The sequence below is a fragment of the Esox lucius genome, chromosome 5 (genome assembly GCF_011004845.1).
Source record: "Esox lucius isolate fEsoLuc1 chromosome 5, fEsoLuc1.pri, whole genome shotgun sequence".
NCBI classification, from domain to species: domain Eukaryota; kingdom Metazoa; phylum Chordata; class Actinopteri; order Esociformes; family Esocidae; genus Esox; species Esox lucius.
In genome coordinates this window covers 32,388,424-32,410,878 of record NC_047573.1, presented here as the reverse complement: position 1 = coordinate 32,410,878, position 22,455 = coordinate 32,388,424, and the positions used below count along the sequence as shown (strand labels likewise).

Sequence of the window (22,455 nt, the reverse complement as noted above, 5' to 3'; positions counted from 1 at the left end):
CAAGGAATGCGACAGCTGAAACCCATGTCTTGCATATTTCTGTGCGTGATGGTTCTTGAAGCACAGACTCCAGCTGCAGTCCACTCTTTGTGAATCTCCCCCACATTTTTTAATGGGTTTTGTTTCACAATCCTCTCCAGGGTGTGGTTATCCACATTGCTTGTACACTTTTTTCTAACACATCTTTCCCTTCCCTTCGCCTCTCTATTAATGTGCTTGGACACAGAGCTCTGTGAACAGCCAGCCTCTTTAGCAATGACCTTTTGTGTCTTGCCCTCCTTGTGCATGGTGTCAATGGTCGTCTTTTGGACAGCTGTCAAGTCAGCAGTCTTCCCCATGATTGTGTTGCCTACAGAACTAGACTGAGTAACCATTTAAAGGCCTTTGCAGGTGTTTTGAGTTAATTAGCTGATTAGAGTGTGGCACCAGGTGTTTTCAATATTGAACCTTTTCACAATATTCAAATTTGCTGAAATACTGAATTTGGGGTTTTCATTAGTTGTCAGTTATAATCATCAAAATAAAAAGAAATAAACACTTGAAATATATCAGTCTGTGTGGAATGAATGTATACATTATACAAGTTACACTTTTTGAATGGAATTACTGAAATAAATCAACTTTTTGATGATATTCTAATTATATGACCAGCACCTGTTCTATACATAACAGATTTTTGTTAAATTTTCCCATTTTCAAGGTTAAGCCAAATGAAATAAACAAAAACATAATTTAAATAAATACTTTTGGGAGATCATCCCATGAACCCCCTGCAGTAGCCCTGCTGAACCCCAGGTGCCCTAGACTCCCGGTGGAATACCCCGGTGCTACAGTATTATTTTAACAACTTACAGTTAGGTTTGAGGCTGACTTAGCAAACATGTTTCTACTTGTACTGTAATAAAACAAACACAGTTACCAACTCCCCACATGTACATACTGTCGCTAGTTACAGTCACTTCTATTAACAGTCTCAAATGCATTCAGTTTCAGATACAATAAGCAACATCTAGCTAGTTAACATAAATAATTGTAACGAGGACTCGCGTGGGAGCCGCACGTCCTCCCCCCCGGCGTGGTGTTTGGCGTACGTCATCACCGACCTCCTAGCCACGCCGCTCCTCCTCCCACGACACTGTCATGTCTTGTTATTGCACACACCTGGTGTCCATTCCCTCATTAGGTAACCTATATTAGTTCCTGTGTTTCTGGGCGTCTTTGTGAGGTATTTTTCTATGTCTGGTATTGTACAAGAAACTGGGCACACTTGTTGTTGCGCTTGATTTTCGGCATGCCATTTAAGTATTAATATACTAAGTTACGTTAACCGTCTCCCTGCGTTTGACTCCTTCATTCTACGCGCACCACAACGACACCCAGTCTGACCTGAACACTTCACCAGAAAATGGAGTCAGCATGGGGACATGATGCAGCGGTTGGAGGCGAGAATACCGACCGAGCAGGTGCCACCAGCAATCAACCCGGCCGAGGTGCCTTTGCCATCGTCTCCACCGCCGCAGACGAGGACCATACCGCTGAGCCATCCCCAGGGAATCCACGGAGACGCAGCAAACTGCTCCGGATTTTTATTACAGCTGGGGCTTTATTTCGCCTCCCTCAGCCCTCATCCGGGGGATAGGGAGAAGGACTCAGCACTTGTCTCCTGCTTGAGGGGCAAGGCGTTGGAGTGGGCCAACTCAGTCTGGTTCGCTAACAGCCCATTAGGAGGCGTTCGTCGGCCTCTTTCGGGCCATTTTCGATCATCCGCCCGATGGCAGGGGACGAGGTGCGTGCAGGCCTTCGCCCTGGGGTTCAGGACCCTGGCGGCGGGGTCGGACTGGTACGAGAGGGCGCTTATAGATCATTTCCGGTGCCACTTACAGCCTGACGTCCGTAGGGAGCTGGCATGCCGGGACGCCATGTTGACATTTGACCAGCTCGTTGACATGGCGATCCAGGTGGACAACCTGCTAGCCACCTGCGGACGCACCGGGAATGATCAGCCCCCTCCGGCACACCCCGTCGTCAGACCTGAACCCTGTTTCCAACAGAGAAGGGATGAGAGGAGGAAGCCTGATACCCCTAAACCGAGTCAGGTGAGTAGACCACACACACTGTCGGGTCTCTCTGTGAATCACATGACACTTTTGCTAATTCGAGTGTAAGGCGCTCGTAGCCTCAGGCGCAGCTGGGTACTGGTCTAGTTGAGAACGTCACGGTGCCCCTCACTATGACTGTACTGAACAGATTGAATTTCATGTTATACACTCTGCTGCTTTCCCTGTGGTGCTGGGTCTTGATGTTCTGCGTGGAGATTAAGTATTAATATACTAAGTTACGTTAACCGCCTCCCTGCGTTTGACTCCTTCATCCTACGCGCACCACGACACCCATTCTGACAATAATGAAGATGCTTATCTTACAAAGCAACTTTACCCAAGGTATGTATTTTCATCATATATTTTCTCCCAATGCATATGGTTTTATTTATTATTTTTCTCTTGTGGGTTCCTTATTCTCTCTTGCAAAGTGTAGTCAGTGGGCACAAATCACTGTATACAGATATGAATCACTGTCTAATAATACAAAACTCTATCTACTGGTTCACATCACTGTTTACGAATATGAAGCACTTTCTAATGGTTAACAAATCTACTGCTGACAACTTAATGCAGAAAGCCATCTGATCACAAAGCACATTTTGTGACCTGGAAAATACACAATGCTTGTATTTTTCTGTCAAGTTACAATTTCTCCCTCCACATATTAAGTACAGAATTTATAACCCTGCAATTTTTCATGCAGTTATTTATGGCAGTTATTTTCTTTGACCCTGTTATTAGAAATGTGGGAAATCTCAAATGAAAGGAGTTGTATGTCAGTACAGTGAGTTGTATGTCAGTATAGTGAGTTGTATGTGTAATTCTTATGTTAAAAGGTTTTTCATTCTTGCAAGCCATTCATCACACATTCCCATATCTTGAAATACAACTATGAAATACAACACCACTGTATGGATTGCTTTACATGTATACTAAAAAGAAGTTTTTACACAAGACTTTTGGCTTTTCCCCAAGGCAACAAAACTGATATGCTACACTTCCTTGTTGTACCCTGATTTCATCACTGTAATGGACTGAGATCACAATCTTTTTTGCAGCAGTGACCTAGGAGGAATGTGTTAATTACATTCCACAGGAACATAACATTTATAAAACCAAACACTTCCTCATTTAAAAAGGTGTCTCACCCTGTACCTTTCTGAATGTGTTACTGTTGTTTTGAAAGCCATTTCAATTGTTTTAAATAAATGTTTATTTTTGTTTTGTGTACCTACTACTTTGGGAATAACCAAAATGTATTTTAAATTTAAATCTTGCCCATCCGACTTCCTATGAACTGACACATCAAGCATTTCGTGTCTCCCACTTTTAGCTACCACCGGCTACCACCGGTATTTAAATCAGTGTGTTTGTCTATCAGGTTGTCGTTGATTCATTTATGTTCGATGTATCAGGCATCGTACTAGCGCACAGTTTACCTGTTCTAGTTTGTCAGTCAGTAGGGATTATGGTGTTCGGTTGTTTTTTTAGCTGAGTATGCTGAATTTGGTTTATAGCGCATTTTAGTGATGGCCAAACGAGGCCTGGTTGAATTGATGAGGCTTTCCGGCACATAAAAGGCAAATTACTCTATACCTTTTCACAAATAATTTGTGTGTTCTTTTTCCTACACTTTTGTTTTTATTTCCATAATAATAGGAATGTGTTTTCAACTGGCAACTGAGCTTTTGTAATTGGACAGTGAGGGAAGAACAGTGCTTTTGTAAAAGGGACATATCTTGTTAACATTTATTGAGAAAGATTTTTCTAGATGGGTCCATCTCACGAGTAACAATATCTCTATTCAGTCATCAAACATCTTTGACCCACTCTCGAAAAATGAACATAATTTCACTTCCTTAAATACTCTAAATTGACTCAAAACCAATAGCGAGCCCATCAGGCTGCACGGCGTAGTAACGAAGCTTCATACGTCAATCTAAGTGGCGTTCTTTTATTTGTAACGGGTACCGAAGCTTCGTTACGACCTGTCATGTTAGAAAACACTGAGGCGCGTACCGAAGCGTCGCATCAAGTGTCCCATCTCTAGCGCTTCTTTTGTCAGCGCTCCGGTGATATATTTGTACGTATGTCGGAGGATCTTTGGAACATTAAAGATTTACATGTTCTGCCCATCATCACTGGTGTCCTAGCGGTTATTTCCACTGTCCTTAAACATTTCATGAACAATTGTCTCAAAATGATAATGTGCTAGTTTATCAAGATGGATTTATGTCATGTTTAGTTGTTGGGAATAACATTATTTCCTATTGCAATTTGGTACCTAAAATAAAATTTTAGTAAGAAACAAAATGTTTTTATACAAAACCAACATTCTGCAATTGGATTAATGCAGCGTGTACTTGTGTTAAATTTCAGTATAAATATGTTGGCTTGCAACTTTTGACAGACCGGTTAGTTTGGCCAAAGAAAAACCACCCACGCCTTGTGCAAGAATGGTTATGTTATTTTACAAAGTACAGCGTAATCAAAACTATTAAATAACACATGGAATCAGGCAGCAAACAAAACAAACAAAAAAAGTGTTCAACATATCAAAATACATGTTATATCTTAGATTCTTTAAACTAGCCACCCTTTGCCTTGATAACAGCTTGGCGCTGGGCTGTGAGCACAGGTCCCACTAGAGGATGTTGGCCCCTCATGCTACCCTCATGGAGTCTGTTTCTGACAGTTTGGTCAGAAACATACACATCAATAGCCTGCTGGAGGTCATGTTGTAGAGGTCTGGCAGTGCTCCTCCTGTTCATCCTCCCACAAAGGGGCAGATACTGGTCCCGCTGCTGGGTTGATGCCCTTCTATGGCTCGGTCCGGCTCTCCTCGTGTAACAGCCTGTCTATTTATACTGTATTTAAAGTTTTGAACATTCCAGTATATCTTCATTTCTGGCATACATTTGTAAATAAGACAAGAAAGATCTATAATTGTGGTATTGGAAATGCTTGTATGTTGTGAAAATGTAAGCATTTTAGAAATGTGTTAATTGAATGAATATTCTTTGAAAACAACGTGAATTGTGTTAATGGTATGTTAATGGATGTTGTGCTGATTGTGTTCTGATTTCTGAAAGTGTGACTACATATTGGACAAAAGGATGTTTTAAAAAACTGTGGAAATCTATAATTTTAGAGGTGACTTTACATTTACATTATGATGAAGTAATATGTGTTTGCCTTTGGTACACTGCATGACAGGAATAACTTGAATGAGTTATTGAACCTGGTGGAAAAAACTGGTTTGTGGTTTTCAAAGAAGTTGCATTCCAACAAAGGAACATGGAGTCTATATAAGCTGTGCATCCATCTGTGCCATATTGTAAGGGTGGATTCTTAGAAACAGGTGAGCTCATCAATGCAACATGTAAGATGTGCTTGAAAGATGATTTAAGACAATGATGATGATTGTATTTCTCTTTTTCTTGTAAAAGGTGCTTGTGACAATGGGAAGTCAAAACATGCTTTCTGTGTTGCTGTTGTTGATGATATGTAAGTAGCATTTTTTTTAATTAATATTATGGTGATTTGCACATATTACATATTTAGTCTAAAATAATATAAAACCAAATCAGTTTGGACATATCCCAAGTGTAAACATTTTACTCTTCATATCTCAACAGGTGACGTGACTAATGCTGTTTCTGGTGAGATTCTCCAATTGATTTCCTTCCATTTACAGTAGCTAAACAAGCAACTCCCAAAACGGAATATGTTCTCAAAATGTATCCCGTTTAAATTGGTTTCTTATCTTGGGGATGTCAATCAAAAGTTTCAGAATACATTAAATGTAATGCTAAAATAGCTCACACACTTCAATGAAAGGTATAATGCATATACCAATTAAGAACATCTATGTTTCCTCATATTTCAACATAGGATTACGCAGAGGTAGCAACTCATCAGAAACCAAACTTTAACTCATTAGAAATCAGCATTATTGCCGTGACGCTTGTGTAATACTCCTATCTTCTGGTAATGCCACATAACTTAACAAATGATTTGAATATCATGAGAATTATACAAACAAATTATCTCAATTAAATGGTTAATTTAAACCGTTCTGTTCTTCACTCAAAACCTTCCTTTTCGACAGTTTTTGGAAAGGAAAGAAAAAGTTGCCTTGGGTGCTTATTTGTTTCCGGAGCAGTATGTACTATGTATCCATAGTTTTCAAATAATTTGAGAGAGGTTTCCTTTATTTGTAAATTCTGACAATTAGTCCTTCTAGGAGACCCAGCTGGAACACTGCCAATAGGGCATGTCTTATTGTTTGGAGTGACATGTGGGTGCTGTAGTAGTTATAGAAGTAGTACACATTTCTTTTTGTCAACCAGTTACACCAGTCTTGTCGACTGAAAAGTGTGTAATTTGAGAAGGGAAATGTAGTAAAGTGAAACAACATTTTGAAGAAAAACAAAACATTTAAAAATCTTCCCACCTCCCTTATTAAATGGCCTCCACTTGTAGTCAATATAAAGAATTTGCATGATTTGATGACTCCATGATTTTATGATTGTACGATTTAAAGAAATTACACAGGTCTGTAAATTGCAACGTAAAGTAGAACTAAGGATCTTTCAGAAGAAATGTTTTTTGTGGAAAGGCACAACCAATGAATGAGAATAAAAACATTTCAAATGCTTGAAAATTACTCACTTCAAAATATTTTTTGGTAATATTTGTATAACTTTAGTATAAACACGTTAATTTTGATTCATATGTGTTTTTTTTCTGACTTCATGTCTACGAAGAGCCACACATTTGGTACATTTCAAAATAACACTGTCCTGGTCACAAAAGCAAAGTTTGTGGGGAATAATATACATTATCTATTCTTTTAGGCAATTATGAAATAACATTGACTACCTAGGTACAAAATTTCCAAAAAGTGGAAGTCATTGGCAAAACCCCTGGGGTGGCAAGGGGTGACAATTTCTACCCCAGTTGTCAGGTGTCTGCTATAATAAATGCATATGTAATTTTATCATTCTATTATATTTTTTCTACATTAGTTACCATAATCACTATGGTAACCTGTTCCAATATCTTCCCTGTAAAATGGTTAAGTCCAGGAGTCCGCCTGCTTCTGTTACTGTGCTGCTTTCCCTCCCTTCAGTAAAAACACTAGAGCAGTCAGGATCATGCTAAACAAGCCTAGCAGTAATGAAAGAGGGTACTGATGCACATGTTTACTAAATATAAGATACAAAATGTTATAATCTTGCATTAGCAGCAGCCATTTATTATAGTTAAGATTTGTCTGATATCGTCTACTAGCTAATTTAATGCAATCGTTAATATAATTGATGAAGTTAGCTAGCTAGCAAATTTGCAGATGAAGTAGCTTGTAGCTAGCTGCCATCATTGCCATGTAATGCTTGTCCTGGTGGTCCTGGTGGCAAGCTAGCAAAGTGGCATTGAAATTTTTTTATGTAGTTTGCTATGGATAATTCATTTGTTAATTTCACCTGTGGAGAATGCTAAGGTTTATCAACAGTAATTCAAAATGTTATATCTCTGGCCTTCACTTTATAACATCAACAAAATCGGATGTGTGGTCATATGTAATAAACGGTTGTAATTTAAATCTTGTTAGTATACGGAATTGCTACTCTACAGTTTTGCTCAAAAGTTTTCATACCCTTGGAGAGTTGGTAATATATGTACCATTTTTAAAGAAAACATGACTGAGCAGGTAAAACAGCTCTTGTGTTTCTTATGGGATTCACATTCAACTGTAGGTCCTAACCGAATGGCACAATCATAAAACAAAAGAAAAAAATGAACTGACCCCTATTCAAAACTCTGCATACCCTTAGTTCTTAATATTGTATATTGCCCCCTTTAGCATCAATGACAGCGTGCAGTCTTTTGTAATAGTTGTCTATGAGGCCCCGAATTCTTGCAGGTGATATAGCTGCCCATTCATGTTGGCAAAATGCATCCAGGTCATGCAAAGTCTTGGGTTGTCTTGCATAAACCACACGTGTTCACTTGTTGACCCCTCTCCAAACGTAGTGCTTATGGTTGTGACCATAAAGCTCTATTTTGGTTTCGTCACTCCAAATACAGTGTGCCAGAAGCTGTGAGGCGTGTCAAGGTGTTTTCGTGCACATTGTAACTGGGCTTTTTTGTGCCATTGGTGCAGTAAATGCTTCTTCCTGGCAACTCGACCATTCAACTCATTTTTGTTCAAGTATCGTCGTATTGTTTTCCTTGAAACATCATAATTTTCCAGAGCAGTCTGTATTTGTCCTGAGGTTATTTGTGGGTTTTTCTTTGTATCCCAAACAATTCTTCTGGCAGTTTTGGCTGAAATCTTTCTTGGTCTGCCCGACCTTGGCTTGGTATCAAAAGATCCCCTCATTTTCCACTTATTAATAATTGATTGAACAGTACTGACTGGCATTTGCAAGGCTTCGGATATCTTTTTTATGTCCTTCTCCACCTTTATGAAGTTCCATTACCTTGTTACGCAGGTCTTTAGACAGTTATTTTCTGCTCCACTTGGCTCAGTATCTAGCCTGCTCAGTGCATCCAAGTGAGAGCTAACAAACTCATTGACTATTTAAACAAAGTTTTTTTGCATGATCAGTCATATTTTCAAAATCAATGCCAAAATTTCATAATTTCTGACAGGGTATGCAAACTTAGTATATTCAGTGTTTGTGTATTTCAAGCAAAATAAGGCTTTCATTTTTTAAGGTGCATTGATTTATGCTTCTGCACTTGGCATAATAATATAAACAATGTTTCAAAGTAAAATACTGCATCTTTTCCCCCAATGCAAGTTGCAAAACTTAGGGAACAAACACTTATTGATATAGGATTTTTGCACACTGGAGAGACTCATACCAAATTTGGTTCGATTATTTGCAGTGGTCTATTCATTTTAACCATTCTGATCCTCAAAACCTTCCTTTTCAACTTTTTTGGAAAGGAAAGAAAAATATGCAGTGGTCTCTTAATTTTTTCCATAGCTGTATAAAGATGTTTTTAGCATCTTTATGTAGGCTTCACATTACAATTAACTCATTTAAAAATCTATACAATAACACAATTGAGAACATAAATACGTAAAGAAAACCTAGTTAAATGTTAGATTTCCTTTAAGCTCATTCAAGGTGTCAATAAAAGGCCATTTTGTTTTTCAGCTCCACTCTATCCATTTGGGTCGGGAGACACTGAGAATCCCAGATTAGATGATGGAGGCTCCCCTCTTATAGCCCTGCAACACCCATTTGTGTATTTTGGAACCACCTACAATCAGATATATGTGTGTATCTATTTATATTGTTATTGTTTGAAACCTATAGTTTGGAATATCCCAATGCTGAAAACAAAAGAATGAAAGTTTGTTACTCCCCTTAAAAAAGTTTATGGGCCAGAAGAAACTGTAATCCAGGGTTTGGTTTCCTTTGAACAGTTATGCTATGTAACACTTGTCGTGGTGTAGTGTTGGAGGAACCAGGCGCAGGCAGAGATCACGTTCGTTGGTTTATTAAAACAACAACAAACCGAACACGAACGGAAAACAATAACTACTCTACTGAATGAAAATAAAAGTGCGCAACAATGCGACTTAAACATACAAACAGTAGCACAAACAACACTCACCAGCATACAGACAGCAACAATGACAGCAACAGCAACAATGATCCACAATGTGGGGAGCAGAGGGGAAACATATATACACATACAAACGAGCTAGATTGGGACCTGGTGTGGAAGATTGGAAACATGTGACAGTCCAGGATGTGTTCGTGAGATATGGGAACTTGTGATAATATGGCACAGTGGCGCTGCTGCTCACCGCACCATGACATGCTACTACAAACCTCAGGCAAACATAACCACTCTGCAAGCTAACAATATTTTATAGTCACTATTAAATTACTTTCCTGGAGTATCCTTTTAGTGGTATTCAACCCTTGCCCTAAAAGAGCCAGAGCTTGAAGGTTATTTTGTTATACCTAATCATTAATTGCACCCACCTAGTGTCCCAGGATTGCAATAAAATATTTTGTGGTTCAATTTTATTATTATTTAGTCTGTCAAACAACACTGCCAATTTCACAAGTTGATCAAAATAGTTTTGGATCACCCAAGGGTGAAACCTTGCATTTTCATTATTTTAATAATGGCCTGCACCTGCATGCTGTCGACAAATTCAAATCTGAAGTTAGGTTTAAGGAAGAACTCGATAAACCTCACCTACAGTGTTCTTTGACAACCTTTTGGGTCATTGTTCTTTAAACAACACTTTTTATGGATATCTTTAAGAAATGTCTTTCTTCTTGCCACTCTTCCATAAAGGCCAGATTTGTGCAGTATACGACTGATTGTTGTCTTATGGACAGAGTCTCCCACCTCAGCTGTAAATCTCTGCAGTTCATCCAGAGTGATCATGGGCCTCTTGGCTGCATCTCTGATCAGTCTTCTCCTTGTATGAGCTGAAAGTTAAGAGGGACGGCCGGGTCTTCGTAGATTTGCAGTGGTCTAATACTCCTTCCATTTCAATATTATCGCTTGCACAGTGCTCTCTGCGCTTTAAACGGACCTCTGAGACTATCACAGAGCAGGTGCATTTATACGGAGACTTGATTACACACAGGTGGATTCTATTTATCATCATTAGTCATTTAGGTCAACATTGGATCATTCAGAGATCCTCACTGAACTTCTGGAGAGTAATAATTTTTTTTATTTGTTAAATATGTTCTAAATATCCAATGAATTTCGTTCCACTTCATAATTGTGTCCCACTTGTAGTTGATTCTTCACAAAAAATTACAGTTTTATATCTTTATGTTTGAGGCCTGAAATGTGGCAAAAGGTCGAAAAGTTCAAGGGGGCCGAATACTTTCGCAAGGCACTGTACATTTTCCAGTGGTTTTTATAATAAAAAACATTGATTACAGTTTCTGCTGGTCGATTGACTCCACTCAGGGTGAGGAAAGCATCAAATCTTAATTCATAAAATCCTGATCTATTGCATTTTAGAAATTTGAAGTTATGTAACTTATAATACAGAATTTCTAATAAAAATAATAAATTATATTTGAATAATTACGTGATTTAAGGTTAACAACAATGGAGACCTGACGTTTACCGAACCATGGAACACGTTCGCACCATATGTGTTTCCTGGATATTCCACAAGAGATCTCATAGCTCCATTCTGGACTGACATGGACAATCGATTGAATGGAGTCATTTCATACCAGCAGTACACCAGTGGTAGTGTTCTTCAACAGGCAACACAAGACATCAATCTGTACTTCCCAAATCTGGGCTTCTCTGCTAATTGGGTCTTCATTGCTACATGGGATAGGGTCCCCTACTACCCTACCACATCAACAGTAAGAATATTGTTGTTCTACATTTATTACAAGCAAAAGTAATTCTTAGTAATTGTAAAGTCAGTTAATAAATCACCTGTGAATTTAAGATGGATATTACATTGGATTTGCTATGTTGGTTGTATAATAATACAGTCGACTATGTATTAAACATATTTCTCTAATTTCCTTAATGTAAGGAAACCACCTTCCAAGTGGTTCTGATAACTGGTGCCCAACGCTCTTTTGTCCTGATGAACTATGGGGTTATTGCACTGGCACAGCGCAACGTTCAGGTCAGAACAGTGAAAGTATATTATGGTTTTATTTAAGATTTACATTTGTTTTTTATTACTATATGTATTTAACTTTATTTTTTTTATTATTAGGCTGGCTATGACACAGTCAACTCTATCAACTTCTTCTCAATCCCTGGGTCATTTCAAAGCAATTTTACAGTTTTCAGCACCACCAGTAATGTCAATGTTGCAGGCCGCTGGGCCTTCCGCACAGACCAAGGATCTAGAGGCTGTACTTTCAATGGTGAGATGACAATATAAACAGGATAGTTAGGAGCCACATAATATTCATTGGTGTTAAGAATTACTGTACCTTTTTCTAAATTAACAAGCTATAATGTTTTACACATCACTGAGTGACCAGCTATGTTTTTGTTTAATCAATTCAATGCTGTCCAGGCTTCTGCCATTACCCCATAAACATCTGCCACCTGAAACAGATGTTTTTTCACTTTTTTCCAGGCTCTCCGGTCCAGTTGGGTTACTCATTTTGGAGTGACAACAGCTGCAGACAGAGGTGCACATGCACCAGCAGTGGCATGCAGTGCCAGAACCAGCCCTGCTCTTTTTCCCAAATCTGTCGTCCCGACACTTTCCAGTTCTCCTGTCAAACGATTCAACGCAGCACCTGCACCATTTCAGGTGACCCCCACTACTACACCTTCGACGGGCGCCTTTTCCACTTTCAGGGTACCTGCACCTATGTCCTGTCGGAGGAGTGTGGCATTGGTTTGCCTTACTACCGCGTAGAAGGAAAGAACGAGCACCGCGGAAGCACCCATGTGGCTTGGACTCGTATGGTGAGGGTGTCAGTCTACAACACGGAGATAGAGATGGTCACAGGACACCGAGCTGAAGTAAAGGTCAGTCCCCACTGCCTAGCCCCAACTGATCTGCACAATTTCCAATGGAGTTAATTCTCAATCATTGCAAGTGTATTGGCTCCCAAATAAAATTACGGTTAGGACTGGGTGATATAATCCAAAAGTAAAACATTTATGATTTTCATTAAAATATTCTTACTTTTCTCTCAAGTCTAAAAAAGTTGAACACACAAGTATAATGCATATTGTCTTTATTAAAATGAACAATTAAACAATGCCAGATTTGTAAAAATACAACACAGGCAGGTGGTGTGGTTCCAAGCGCGGAGCGTATAGGTTTATTCACAGCACCAGGAACAGGCAAAACTTGTGGTCAGTAACAGGAAATCAGAACATGCAAAAGTATAGGCAGGGATGAGACTAATAATCATTGGCAGGAAAAAAGCTAGAAAACAGGCTGGTACACATAAGGGACTCTACTAAAAGGCTTAGTAGAGTCGTAACATACAAACAATACCTCACAATGACACTGAAAAAATTTACTGAATAAATAGGGTGCTAATAAGACAGGTGTAAACAATAATACAGAAAAACAAACTAAATTCAAGAACATTGGACCAAAACCAAACAGAACACGGTATGTTCAAGGACAACAGCAAAGACAAAATGGAACAAAACAGAACCTCACAACATGTTTTACCAATTTATCGGATATTTCTTAATTTATTTGAATCTTAAATGTATTTCAGTACAATTTCACTGCTCCACCATATCAGTTGTGGTCAGTGTTGTGTAAGTTACTTTTGAAATGTAATCCATTACAGTTACAATTTACAGTTAAGGTAAAAAGTCAATAGATAAAAATATATGTTGGTAAACTTGTAAATAGAATTCAACCACTTACTTTATATAAAGTAAATTCGGAAAGTTAGGCAGGTGGCCAGATAGGTAACAGGTAGGTAACAGCAAACAATCCCACATCAGCACCAGCTCTCTGTTTGACAGAGTTTGGCAAGTTTTTATACCATTTAAAATTGTCTAATTTCCACCATGAGAGAGCATTCTAATCACCTATACATTGAGAACAGCTGAAAAGAAGTCCACTGCAATTCATGGCTAAAAACAGAAATAGTTATGTTATTCATTTGTATCTCCAGCACAATGTCTTACCGTGTTTTGTCACTTGTTTATGTCATTTCAAGCCAGAAGAACCCAATCGGTCAAATCAAAATTCACTATGTCTCAAATTTGGCATGGGTATGAATACTTTTGGGCTAAACTGTACATGTACACATTTCTAACTAGTAACGTAACTTTTTGATTACTCTGTAACGTAATCTGATTACTTTGATATTAAGAGGAATTAGAAAACATAGGAACAGCCTATAACAAACTGAACACATTTGGTGGGATCTACCAATGTTAGAGTTTACATAGCTGGCCAAAAACAGAATTTTACCTTTATGTATAGTGTCTTTGGAAAGTGTTTCTAAATCATTGCTTTCAACTTCAATATGATTGAGCTACGTCTCTACATAACATGCTAAAGGTCTGTCAGATATAGGGTGACCACATTTTCAAACCCCCAAACCGGGACACTTAAGTGTACTAGATGTTAATGTACCCGCATGTACACACGTGTGCATGCACCATAGGCGATTTCATCAGGATGGGGGACAATTATTTCAACACACCTAGTGACTGCACCTTTCAACACCATGGACTGCACCGCAGCAAACAAATAATTGTTTTGTCTCCATAAATCCAGCAAATCACAGTGTATTTGAAACATTATATTAACACTAGTAAACACAAAACACAAGGATTGCACTTGTAATATAACATATTTATTGATTGTCAAATACCTTTCAAAACAAAACATACGCTATTTGTCCGTGTGCACAAGTGCAGGCTGCCGGCCAAATGGCCGACCATTATTTTTTAAACAAAACAGCGTAAAGATATCCTTGAATAGCCTATAAATAACTAAAATAACTTTTAATTAACATAATCACAACGCAATGGCACCAGCTGGTAACGATCAGTTTTATGCTGCTCTCCACACTCATATCACAGAATCAAAATGTACAAATGCTGAGTTCTGAAAGGAAAATCATTTTATTAGATTCTGTCCATTTTTTATTCATGAACAAAAGCAATGAAACCGGAAGTCAGGGGAGAGCCATCTTTATTCAGCATGAGTCTACGATGTTGACCTTCTATAGTTCTGACATGTTCTCCAATGATTACAAAGTTAACAGTCTTTTATGCTAGGACACATGGAAGGCTGTCAGTGTTCATAGCCAACCTTTACACAGACTATTATAAGAAATAGTTTACAAAATACCCTTGTATGGTGTATTCCAACCTATGACCCAAGGGTCTATTCAGAGAGTCCTATGACAGTCACATACACAGTTCCTAACAGGTGGTAATGGACAGAGTGTTTGGGACCTGTTAGAAATCGGCCGTTTTGTATAGTGGTTGTAATAATTAGCATACCCGTTTGTCAAGGGAGAGAGAAAGTATATTATTTATTGCAGCATTAGAAAGTCTTGTTCATGAGGTTACGGACCTGGTCTTCCTTACACAACCTCAATCTCATCTCAGTCAATCTCTTCTCACTGTAATGTTGGTTACCAGCTAGCCTATACATTAAGGGCGTTTCTAACTTTTTAGAAGTCAACCCCCCATGCCATATGGCCATCGTAAACATTCCTGTCATTAGAGCGCTACCTACTGAGAGATAATCTAAACAGAGGTGTTTCTGTTGTTCTCATTATCTAGGCACATTCACTTCCAATGAAACGTACATTCATATTGTAATTGTTAATGCTCAGATTCTACAGTCCCCCCTATCAAACATTTAAAGAAAAACATTACATGTTTGATAAAACATTACAATTCAATTCCTAATGAAAAGAAAAGGCCCATACGCATATGTTACAAATGACTAAAATGAAAGGAAAAAATGAGTATCTGACCAATCAGGTCTTATTGTTCCTCAAATGAAAATGAATGTAAACAGGACAATTGACACACCACACTCCGACACATAACTCAATGTATGACAGTCATCAATCCTGTCCCCACCTCAGATTATAAAGGTCAAGAAACATTGACATCAACAGGTTATTATCAGTGTTAACGGTGTTCAGCAGAAAACCAGACTCAACATGACATCATGATTAAAACATTTCCCCCAAAGTCCATTGAACAATCAAAACCCCCCTGGTCCGTATCATGATCCATGCGACAAAATCATACAAAAGACTTATGCATATCCTGTTGTACCTGTGACAGATTTCTACCTTTAAAATAGGGAAAACATCTACCTTTGTCAGGGACCATCTATAATAGGGAACAATTCACTGTCCAAACAAACCATGATAGCCATCATAATGTAGATAATTAAGCATCATCACAAATACGCCGAAGTCCAATACTGGGATTGTCATCGTGTAGAGTTTCCCACCTGTCTTGCGAGAAACAAACCTTCATACATATGAAATCACCATATCAGTTTATTTAGGAAAATCTTAGATTGTAAGGAAAGAAGTAAGTTTCCAATCAAGTGTCCTTCAGTTCTCGTCTTCAGTTTCTTTGTCTTGCATCAGTGATGAAAGTTCCAAAATCAGTTATTGCAGTCAGTGTGATGTGGACCCAGCAATTTGCCTGGTTGTCCTAACAAGTCAGTGTAGGTGTATAATGGATAAGTGAGTTTCCAACACTTCACTTAATCAAGATTAACACCACAACAGTGTATTCCACTGTGTTGGGACCCTGTGACCTTTCCAGTCAACTGGCCCGTGGTACTCTGACCTGTAGAATTTGGAGTCCTTCAGGACTCAGGTGGATTCTCCTCATCTCACTGTCAACGATTCATCTATAAATGGAGTGTGAAGCCAAGTGATCTGACCCTGGCATCGTTCTGCCATGTGAGTGGTCAGGAAAATATGAAACAGATTCAACCAATGTGGTTGTAGAAGTCCTTCTTGAACATGTTGCTGGTACTCACACACTCAGTTGTCTGTGTCCAGTCAGTGACATGATGTATCATCAGAAAAGGGGTTGTGATGTCCTGATCTGTTGAAAGTATAACTGCAAAACAACGATTAGTGTGGTTCAACAGTCCATCGGACTTTCATCCACTGGGTATGGTTCCGTCAACTCCCAACAATGAAGACAATAGATCAGTCCTGAAAACTTGTGGATCTCAGAAGTTCCATCATAAGAGTGAAGTGTACACTCTATTCAGACAAGTTTCCATAAAAGTCTATGTCAAAGTTCCTTTCCCATCCAGAACTGGCTTGGTTGTTTTATGACTCCTTGTGCTATATTAATGCCCGATAGCAGCTAGCAGTGGAATTAAAATTGTCAGACTTGACTTTGCTTAGCCAAATCAGAAATGGTTAGATCTATACTATTCAACCATTAAAATGTTAGACCTTGCATCAACCAAAACAATTTCCAAATAAACCAATTAAAAACATCCTGTAAATGGAAAATGTAAAACATATCAGATGCCAATGCTCCGTTATAGCTATGCAAACAGGAAAAACTAATTTTTTCACAAAACTCCTTATAAATACCAATTTGATTTGCCTTGAGCCCTAAGCTCAACTCTTTCCAATCATAATCAATTATCATATCATACATCCCCCCTGCCTTCACTTCATTAAGTCAATGGAAAATGACACCATGAGTGAATGCAAAACAATGACAAATAAGGTTACAGGAACCCACACTGGCCATCTTTTCAGGACAGACATGAAAAATAGAGAATTGGTAGTAGGGATGGATCTATAATCCATTCGATAAGGAGTTGCATCCTGTATATTCATCAAAACAAAGTGAACAAGTTAAAAAACACAAACATTCACTAATACAAAGACATCAATGTGCAACACGGTCGCTTGTGCGAAGGAATTATAAACCATATAACCCATTAACAAATTTTACCACATAGCTAAACAGCTCTCATATTTGTCTTTGCCACAGTACCATCACACAGGTCTGTGAAATTGGCTATCATGCATTTATAATATCCTGTAGTTTCTTGGCACATGCCTAACTAAATTGTTCGGCCCCCAGGGGATAAACTGTGCAACTAAATTGTAGGAGTGAAAAACTCCAGCCCATGTGCAGTGGTTTACCTGTTGCAACCACCAGGGCAATTATATTAGCATAGCGACTGCATACAACTTTAGAATTTTTACAGGCAACGGCCAAACTACCTCATGAAAAACAGTGTCTTGAGTAACCTCCTAAATTTTAGGGAATTCGCAAAGTTAGATTCATTTTTATTCCAAATAGTGGCGGTCAGCTAAACCTTAAATCACAACTTTATGCTTTTTCTTTGTTCTATCATCAACAATGGGGGATGACTTTTGGTCTCTACCCTCACTTCAGTTGGTTTCAAAATCATACATTTCAACATTAAAGCTATTGAGAGGAAAATATATGTAGCTTTCACTTAATGTTTGTTTATCCCAAAACTGTATATGCTTTTGTTGATAAAATTACCATAGATGAGACCAGACTGAACACTCGAATTCAACCCTTAGTAATAGGCTAATCTGATGTAATGGGAAAGGTTGCTACTATGAGCTCCACCCATTTATGGCAATCCATTAAAAAGGCCAAATGTTAGTTTATGGTCCTCAGACTATCCTATCAATTTAGCCGACATCCTTGGTTAACTGGAGATTTTGATTTAGTGTCCAACCCATCTAATATTTTCGCAGTTTGTAGAAATGTGCTCATCATTATCTATACAACAACTCAACATTAGGGTGGAAATTAAGAAACTCTTAAGAATGGCAATCCAGACAGAAAACAGATGTATGACGTCACTAAAATCAAGGTACAATAAGTAATCCAAAGGAAACTCAATGTAGGCCTTTTCACCATTTTAGAATTTAAACTCCATTAACGTGTATCAGGTGTTGGTTTTGAAAACAAGCATTATCCCAGTTATCGTTGGTAAATACAAATAAGAGAAACTATATTATTTAACCAAACTCAATTCAGCATTTAAAATACATCTAATTGTTATGTTGGGGAATAAACTCGCTTCAGCTGTATTACCTTTTTTTTTTTTTTTTAAGGCTATGACTATATTGGATTCAAATTCAGTCCTCATGGGACACTGCGTGTCTCCTTAAAGTACAAGTCTATCACCATGTGGATTCTTCATCCTACCACTTATACAATATAAAAGGAGAGTGAAAACACAATACGTTAACCTTTTTGTAAGACAACCTTGAGACTATTTTACCAGATTAGAAAATCATTGTACCAAATTCTAATTCATCATAGGTTTCAGATGTACCCAGTTGTGCTAGCGAACAGCTCAGCAAGCAACAGACAAGTACCACGTGGTGGGCCTTGATTAAGGCCTACCTACATTGTGAGACCCCCTTGAGGCCTTACGGTTTTAAACATTATCATCAACGCAATAAATACGTTTGACTCAAAATTACATAAGTACACATGACAAAACAGGTTATTTCTTGAATACCTATTAAAACATGTTCAAGCATGACAGAACAAAACAGGCTATTTCGAATGCCTATTAAAACATGCTATATAACATTCAATTGCTTCTCAAACTACATGTAATATTTAATTAAATAAGCTTGGCTATTACCGAGGAAGGTGATCAGGTTTCCTTGATAAGTTCCAGCTTCATTTAATGATTAAGTACGATACATTTTTAGGATATAAACATTTAAGAACTCTGAATCAATGATTATGAAAGCTCACGTCAGTTCCTAGTATTGTCCATGATTCCAGGATCCCATAAGAGAGACTCCATCTTGAGACTACTGTCGGTCAGCCAGGTGGTCAAACAGAATGAATCTTCGTCCATTTCGATTCTCTCCTTTTGCGCCTTTCGACTGTTGTCCTTTCTCGGCCATCTTAACTTTCCTCTGTCTTCTCTCTTCGTCTGTACCACACTCTCCATCTGTCCATATACAACTTCCTCGAAATCCATCTTGTTTAGCCGGAAAACGTTCTTTTTCTTTCTGTCCATTTCGAGTCCAGGCATCGTTGTTAATGATCCTTTTCGTTCTTGATGGTATCCTATTCGCGCCTTGCTTTTTAAACATGAACGCATCATGCGCGTCAGAGGCTGCAGTCCTCTTGTTGTATTTGTACAACTGGACGGCATTATATTTTTACTTGTACAAGTCACTGTATAATTGCCGAAAAATACAATATCACACACTAATCCCGAAAAGGAAAATGGAGTGTCATCATACTATGGCGACATGGAATACAGTTCAGCACTGAAGCACACCGGTCAACGCCCCAACAAATTGAGACGGACTGTCCGCACCCGCAGACAGATTCCACGCAATAAAAATCACGGCCTAGTCGGGTCGTCATAGGGCTTGTTTGACAAACTAACGCTTTTTGCAATCTTGACAGTTCGTTCTATGGCGTAGTTTAATGACTCACTGTTCAGTTGTTTTCAGCAACCAGTAACCGGGAAAAACAACTTCTTCCTCGCGATTGCAAATCGAGCCCCTAAGCTCTCCAGCTGAAGTTCAGCAGAATCGTTAAAACATATCTTTCGGGTCGCGGCAGCATCGTGTTAGAAATCGGCCGTTTTGTATAGTGGTTGTAATAATTAGCATACCCGTTTGTCAAGGGAGAGAGAAAGTATATTATTTATTGCAGCATTAGAAAGTCTTGTTCATGAGGTTACGGACCTGGTCTTCCTTACACAACCTCAATCTCATCTCAGTCAATCTCTTCTCACTGTAATGTTGGTTACCAGCTAGCCTATACATTAAGGGCGTTTCTAACTTTTTAGAAGTCAACCCCCATGCCATATGGCCATCGTAAACATTCCTGTCATTAGAGCGCTACCTACTGAGAGATAATCTAAACAGAGGTGTTTCTGTTGTTCTCATTATCTAGGCACATTCACTTCCAATGAAACGTACATTCATATTGTAATTGTTAATGCTCAGATTCTACAGACCCAACAGTAATAGTGTAATATAGTATTATAGTAAAATAATACAGAGATAGTTAGCACTCTCATACATTGTGTCAATCGTAATTCAATTATATTTCATGCTCAATATCTATCAACGTCAAAATAATAAACCGCTATTGCATCTTGTTAATAACAAACCAAGAAAGATCCCTTGAAGAAGAATACTTGTTTGAGGAGTGGATCTTCTGTAGGAGACTGCTGTTTCCCAGGAGCCTTCCGTGGAACTCTGCGCAGCTATCATCAACGTTTCACCGTGTAAAAAACATACCCATACTGTTTCTCTCAGCCGTCCAGATCTTATTTATGATGGAAAAGTTCCACTCAACAGGGGCATTTGTGCTGGGTAAACACACAGCGAACTTACAGATTAGACCAATGTTTTTAAACGGAACTCCCCTTGTCTGGAAATGGGCAAACATCTCCGCCCAGCGCTCGTCTGCTGGTTTATCGTTTGTGTTCCGCTGCGCGACCTTCTCAGTGGTGTACAGCTTGACTGACGTTTGTCGTTGAACAGCTGGGCTTCGTCAATGTTGCCCTGTCACAGTTTTGAGGTTACATACTATAGGGAGCATTCAACCTCATCCCACTGCGGAACACTGTTCAACAGGGTCCAGGAAAGGACCTTTAGCTCAGTGAATGTTGCTCCCCATTCCTTCAGGTATGAGATGCAACAGATGTAGAAGGCACAGACACCATTGCGAAACACCTCCGCTTTATGTAGATCATTGAGGGCGGTCACGAGATTCTTCACCTATAATAATAGCATAATAACATATAAATGAATAATGAAAAATGTTATGGATTGCCTATAGAATAATAACAATAAAACGTATGCTTATTGATTTCCCAATTGTCAGCCATTTGTCTTTATAAACCAGTATACATTTTAATTTAACTAAGCTCACCTTCAGTCCCATGACGAATACGGACCTTCTCTCCACCATGTTCTCCAGGTGATTGTTGAGGTAGAAGTAGAAGTAGAATGAACAGCAATGCTCTTCTTTTTCTCCATCACCTTTATAGTGTCATTAAAGACCTTTAGGTGGTTGTGCATAAACCACATCCAGGCCTCACACTATGTGACTGTCACACCTACTCCAACGAGGTCATTGGTGGTGGCCTTGTTAAACTTGCAGAACACATTGTTTTCCCCTCTCCTCGAATTCCCTCCAAAATTGGTGTTGGTGTTGTCAGCACAAAAGTCGACAACTTTGTCAATCAGGTTAAACGCACAGAGGCTACGGTGGACTTCATCGAAGATAATTGTTGAGCTCTCATCTGGAATTGATGTGAAGTTAAGGATCTTAACGTTCACCCCCTCAGTTGGTTTGTAGTACCGGATCACTATTGGAATTATCTTCTCCGTCTTGTAGTTTGAGGCATCGACACCAAGGTCAACATTCATAGTGTCTGCCTTGAGAATTGCCATAGATGGATGGGAAAATACATTGCTCAAAATGCTTCCGGCTTTGGTGGGAGCGCATGTAAAAGGATCATCGTAGAATTTTCTAATTAGACCAGCTCTGGTTGTTTCATCAGATGGTAGGCCAAGGTCCCCTCCTGAACTGCCCGTTTCAGATCACTGTCACTCACTGTCGGTGCCTGTAGCCACCGCTAATGTTTGTCAGTCTTAATCTAATCTTTTATGTCACTATTGCCACCGTACGCAACTGAAAATGTAGTCTTGCAGTGAGTGCAGAATTACACATTTGCTACTACTCGTAGAAAAGGATAGGCCTTTTGGAAGTCTTTAGAAAAACAGACTTTCTCTCCGGCATGACAGCTAATCATTAGCGTATTGGCAGATTTCTGAAAGAGCCACAAGACAAGCCTCATAGCAACAGCCTTGCCAACGAC

General features: G+C 38.8%; 1 protein-coding gene across 1 annotated transcript in view; it reads left to right on the top strand.

The window, feature by feature from the left end:
* The first annotated feature begins 5,441 nt into the window (after positions 1-5,441).
* The window catches only part of LOC105006337 (alpha-tectorin), a 46,828-nt gene continuing 29,814 nt past the window's right edge, over positions 5,442-22,455 (top strand). The window contains exons 1-8 of the mRNA XM_034292393.1: positions 5,442-5,463; positions 5,552-5,609; positions 5,741-5,764; positions 9,275-9,396; positions 11,204-11,482; positions 11,662-11,757; positions 11,851-12,004; positions 12,223-12,623. Of these exons, the coding sequence (XP_034148284.1) occupies positions 5,564-5,609; positions 5,741-5,764; positions 9,275-9,396; positions 11,204-11,482; positions 11,662-11,757; positions 11,851-12,004; positions 12,223-12,623 (1,122 nt within the window). The 5' untranslated portion in view covers positions 5,442-5,463; positions 5,552-5,563. The remainder of the gene's footprint in view (positions 5,464-5,551; positions 5,610-5,740; positions 5,765-9,274; positions 9,397-11,203; positions 11,483-11,661; positions 11,758-11,850; positions 12,005-12,222; positions 12,624-22,455) is intronic.